Source organism: Zingiber officinale, chromosome 2B, assembly GCF_018446385.1.
Source record: "Zingiber officinale cultivar Zhangliang chromosome 2B, Zo_v1.1, whole genome shotgun sequence".
In the NCBI taxonomy this organism is placed as follows: Eukaryota; Viridiplantae; Streptophyta; class Magnoliopsida; order Zingiberales; family Zingiberaceae; genus Zingiber; species Zingiber officinale.
In genome coordinates, this window is record NC_055989.1 from 58825431 (window position 1) to 58831085 (window position 5655).

General features: G+C 36.0%; 1 protein-coding gene across 2 annotated transcripts; it reads right to left on the reverse strand.

Annotated features, from left to right (window-relative positions):
• Nucleotides 1-620: 620 nt before the first annotated feature.
• Nucleotides 621-2977, reverse strand: LOC122045670 (aquaporin NIP1-1-like). 2 transcript variants are annotated; one of them, XM_042605993.1, is made up of 5 exons: nucleotides 2711-2974; nucleotides 1599-1820; nucleotides 1329-1526; nucleotides 1119-1180; nucleotides 621-1041 (listed from the first exon to the last, which is right to left on the reverse strand). In XM_042605993.1, the coding sequence occupies exons 1-5, from the start codon at nucleotides 2873-2875 to the stop codon at nucleotides 825-827; spliced, it is 864 nt and encodes a 287-aa protein (XP_042461927.1). In that variant the 5' UTR covers nucleotides 2876-2974; the 3' UTR covers nucleotides 621-824. The 2 variants fall into 2 exon arrangements, with proteins under 2 accessions (XP_042461927.1, XP_042461926.1); XM_042605992.1 differs by having other exon boundaries at nucleotides 1329-1820; nucleotides 2711-2977.
• Nucleotides 2978-5655: the final 2678 nt, after the last annotated feature.

Consider the following 5655-nt stretch of genomic DNA (forward strand, 5'->3'; position numbering starts at 1 on the left):
TATTTGTTGTCCCCTCGGGATGATGTGGTGGTTAAGAAATAAGGTATTATCACATGAGGTCTTGGGATAAAAATTCAGCGTGTCCGAGCATGCCTCCCCCCATGCTTTGCCACATGCACTAATGGCTAGTAATCACTTATGATTTACCTCTTCCGTGTTGACCTAAAGATAAATTGGTGGGGACACTGGAGTGAACGAATCCCCTTTCTGCCACATATAGTACATTATTTGTTTATTTCTTAGTTTTTGTTGTGTATATTCGTGACCAGAACAAGCATATATATATATATGCACTCTCGAGCATCTAGCAAATCTATTATTTTTGCATTGTGCACGAGATTTGTCATTGAAAGGTAGTCGTCATCACATTTGATCCCCTTCATCAAATAATAAAGTGCCCTCTTTTTAACCGGACTCAAGTCGTCATCACATTCAATCCCGTACCTAAAACAATAAAAAACCTTCTACTTCTACACTCTACATTCATATCTCTAATACCAAAACTTGCCTTTGTTTTTTATCTTCTTGCTCATATTAGCCTTTTGTTTAAGTGCGCAAGTGTATGGAATAGTTAAAAGATAATCCCACACAAAAGAACAAAACCCAATTGCATGCATAAGTTTTAACAATAAAATTCTCCACTGAACTCATTAAGAGTGTAAGCATTAGAATTTTAATCACATTCATTCTCAAAAACCTAAGGAGAATTGTTACTTAGGGGGATCAACATACTTCACTAATTACTCTATTCATACTTCATATCTATTTGACACTAGGAAGCACACGGATAGAATAGCTATTTATGTTTCTCTTGGCAAGTCGGATCAAGTGGAGTTGTTCCTTGAGCTCTTGAGGAAAGACCCACTCTTAGTGATCTCGCGAAGTGGCTTGTTGGTGAAGCGGATGAGATTATAAGCCCATGCCCCGGCTATAGTTCCACAAACTGGTCCAACGATGTAGACCCAGATCCCTGTCCACCGGTTTGCCACGATCGCTGGCCCAATGGTCCTCGCGGGATTCATCGATGCACCCGATATAGGACTGTGAACAAGATATAGCCACAATTATTTCTTAAATTTTCAAGTCTTTTTAAACAATTTGATGCATACGTTACATACCCGGCAATGAGAACATTTAATAATATTGTAGCACCAACTGCAAGACCTGCCAATTCTCCAATCTGAACACCAGAGATGACAATTTAAGAACAAGAATTTGACCGAATCAAAATGACATGGAAGGAAAGCTACTTTGGCTATCTGATAGTGATCGATATTGTTACTTAATTGTATCGTTTTTGACTCGAGAGTTGAAGCATCAACACTTACAGCTCTGTTGTCGGTTGCCACTCCAGAGATGACAAACATCAGGTAGAATGAGATGATGAACTCGAGCACAAGAGATTGCATGTCAGAGCCTGTCGGTATTGTACCCGGGAAGTGTTCGTGCCGCCCCCCGAACATCAGACGCAGCGTTCCACTCGCAAGGGTTGCCCCCAGAAGCTGAGCTACTACAAAAGCCGGCACCTGAATTGATTCAATGATAGAAGAAAGTAAGATACTTGAACATGAAGATGGGGTGTGTTTAAAGTAGGAGACCTGTTTCCATGGGAACCTCCTGCATGTAGCAAAGGCAATGGTGACGGCAGGATTCAGGTGGGCACCGGAGATGTGACCAACAGAGTAGACCATGACCATGACGGCAAGTCCCCACACGACACATATGCCAGGGAAGGTGATCATTCCCTTGCTCAGGTTAACGGTGACCGAAGCACAGCCCGCGAATATGAGGAAGTAGGTTGCGAAAATTTCAGCAATCACCTATAAGAATTTTGCCAAACAAAGAACACATTTCTTTAGGGCATCTCCGATCCTTAGATCACTAATGAGTTATAGTGTATATATATATATATAGTTTCTTTAATTACTAATCCCACTCAAACCTCTTTTTTTTTTTGTTCAGCTTCTTGATTTCACAAACCTCTCCAAAAATTTTGCATTGGAGATGCTCTTAGTGTTGCTCAAATGTCAGATACTATGGATCACACAGGATTGCTGCATCAAGTAGACTTGGTTCTTCCATACAAGTCCTCTCTGATAATCCCAAAACTCATTCTACAACAATGATGATGATAATAAAGTGTATTTACTTTTATGTTTGCACACCAGCCGAGTTAATGTCCATAATTGATACTTCAAGCGGTGAAACTGTGCTTGAAGCTAGAATGTGTTTTTCATTGGAAAAAAGGAAAATCATGGTTTGAAAGTCATCTAATGTATTAATCATTGTGGGCCTGCTAATTACTACGCAGTTTACATAATAATGATGGAGTAGTTTTCCATCTGTTTCTTGTAAGAATTGCTTTTCTGAAAAGCTCCACAGAAGCCAACCATGAGTCAACTTTGAAAAAAAAAATGCAATTGAGGTCAATCTATCTCTCTAAAGCCAATTCTTGATTATTTTTTTGTATCATTTTAATGTTTCGGTCGTTTACTAGTCACACACAAGATAATCAAAGCAAAGAAACAGAAGATTTAGACAAGTTATAGAAAAGGAACAAGTTGTTTCAAACTTGTTCTCCACCTCTTGTGCCCCATGACCCTGTCTCAAGAATAATAGTAGCTCAAGATGAAATAAAACATGATTTTTTTTCCATGTGGAACTTGTTGATAAAGAGAAGAGGAAAAGCGAAGCATGGAGAAAGCATCACCTTCTGCAAGAAGGGAACAGACAAGGAGAGGCCACAGCCTCTGTCAGTGTCAGGGGAGCTGCCATATCCGTGCTCAGGAATAGCACTCTCATCTCTCCCATTAACGCCACCTCCCTCTTCCATGTACCTCTCTTGCCTTGCACCATTCTCCCCTTCCCTGGCCATTTTTTTTCTGTCTCTTCTTCCTCTCGCCAAAAGCTTCAGGTGAAGAAGTGAGAGAGAGAGAGAGAGAGAGAGAGAGTTGTAAGAACTGCTCCAAGTTGCAAGCACAAGGCTGCTATTTATTGGCAACTCACAGCTGTGGTGGAACTCTTATCAGTCTAAAGACTCCAGATTCGTTATTTGGTTTTCTTTGCTATTAAATTCAATTAATGGGCCTGAATTGACCATTTTCTGATTTTGAAAAAAAATAAAAATATTTAAAAATTCAAGAGTGAGATAAGATTTATTTTTGAAATTAAATATAGAAATAGGTGAAAAAGTATATAATGGACTTATAAAATATAATATTATTTAGAAATATTTAATAATAATTTTAAAAATTAAAAAAAAAATATATGCTGACCGGTGCATACTGATCATTTAGTATTACCCTTAAACTATTAATTTGATCTTGGGATGACCGAACCAAATATCGAGAGAGCATTAAAAGCCACTTGGAAGTTCCAACGACCAGCATTTACTTCACACTAACAATCCCACTTAAGCTGCCATGGTTAAGGAGGATAATAAACTTGAAAATACAAGGCAGGGGCCAACCAAAAAAAACAAGAAGAAGAGTACACATCGTGATGACGTCAACATCTCATCAGCAACTTTTTAATCTTCTTTTTGAGGGTGTTTTACATTTTATTTTATTTTGGTAGAAGGCACTAAATTCATCTGACCTTTAATTCATCTATTAAAAAAAAGGTATTTTTTTAAAAAAAACATATTTTCACACCTTAATTTGGAAAAAAAATAGTTTTTCATTTCAAAAATAAAATAAAAATATAGTGCACGTAGCTTTCGTCAAAATCCAAAAAAATGATCTAATATATGTAATTTTACTATGTAGTATAGGAGGTTGTTTCTATGTCTCAAATCCATGACTACTAGTTAGTAAAAGACGATTGCACTCGTCTTGAGCGTCTCCACCAATCGTCCTAAGGTCAACACGAAAAAGATAAATCATGAGTAATTACTAGTTATTGGAATAGCAACTGACACATGAGATAGATATATACCTCGGCTATGTTGAGATTCGAATTCCAAATCTCAAGTTGACAGCATCTCATGCACTAGCTACTAAATCATCCCGAAAAAATTAAATCCATGACTAATAAGTCATACATAGGGTTGTCTCCCTAGGCAATTTTTTTTTTTAGACCTTTAATGTTTTTTTATTTTTTTAAAAAGAAAATTCTCTCCTGTTTTTTCATTCGTACTGGACCGACAACGGCAGATTTAATTTTTTTTCAAATAAAATATTAATTTTTTTAAATAATTTTTTATATAAAATTTAATTTATGACTTTTTGAGATGCCAAATTAAATAGAGAGCCAAATATTCTAGTAGTCGGTTAAGCCAAATTTAGGTAGATAGTCGTAACAAGAGAATAAACAAAGACGAAAAAAATGAAGACACAAGAGCACTTAAAACAACACAATCAAAGTCAACAGTACGATTAAAGACTTTATAAAAATTAAAAAAGAAAATTATACTTAAACTAAGTAGCATTAACTATATTTTTAAATTTTCTTTGGTCACCTGTACTAAATTTTCATGGGGCTAACTTGATCTCTCCAAAATTAATTGGTTCAAAACATTAAATAGTGATATTAAAATAAAAAAAATAGACAAACAAATAATATAGTTATATCAATACCATTAACTACATTAATCGTTGCCTTTTTCTTGTTGGATTGTATCATATCTCCTTGGAAAATTAGATAATCTAGAATCTCTTTCGGTTAAGGAAAAAAAAAATTATAAATTTGCCCAATCGAGAGAAACGCGTATCGTTCAGATTGATTGCCAAACACAACCCATTTTTCACGCTCTTAATTTGTCATTATCAAATAAATTGGAATAAACTATCCATTGACCAAGCCTTCCCACTCACGTCCGTCCGTGACGACAGCCTAAATTTGAGGAGCTCCTACGGCTCTCCCACTTTAAATGGATCAAAAGTTCACGGAAATCATAAAGTCAATAAGGACATGCCGAAGAAAAAGTCTCTTGCCTTACTCTATATTTAGTAATTATACCGTTGCGCTAGCTAGCACGGTTAACTTATCAAATAATTAAGATGGAATAATGATTCGCTACGACCCACCCTACTCGAACGGAATGCTTGTGAATATATTATATTATATATAGACGTGATGAGGTAAAGGAAGCCAAGGAAGAAGGTGAGGCAAGTTAGTGGGGGGAGGACAGTAATAAATGGCCATCGCCTAGTTTTTACACTTAATAATTGGGCGTATTCATTGCGGCACCATGTTTGTTGCAGTTGAGTTCGGAGTTTGCATCCATCGCAACTCCAAGTGGCTTTGTTGCATTAAAAGCCACTTGGAAGTTCCAACGACCAGCATTTACTTCACACTAACAATCCCACTTAAGCTGCCATGGTTAAGGAGGATAATAAACTTGAAAATACAAGGCAGGGGCCAACCAAAAAAACCAAGAAGAAGAGTACACATCGTGATGACGTCAATATCTCATCAGCAACTTTTTAATCTTCTTTTTGAGGGTGTTTTACATTTTATTTTTTTTTGGTAGAAGGCACTAAATTCATCTGACCTTTAATTCATCTATTAAAAAAAAATTTTTTTTTTTTAAAAACATATTTTCACACCTTAATTTGGAAAAAAAAAATAATTTTTCATTTCAAAAATAAAATAAAAATATAGTACACGTAGCTTTCGTCAAAATCCAAAAAAATGATCTAATATATGTAGTTT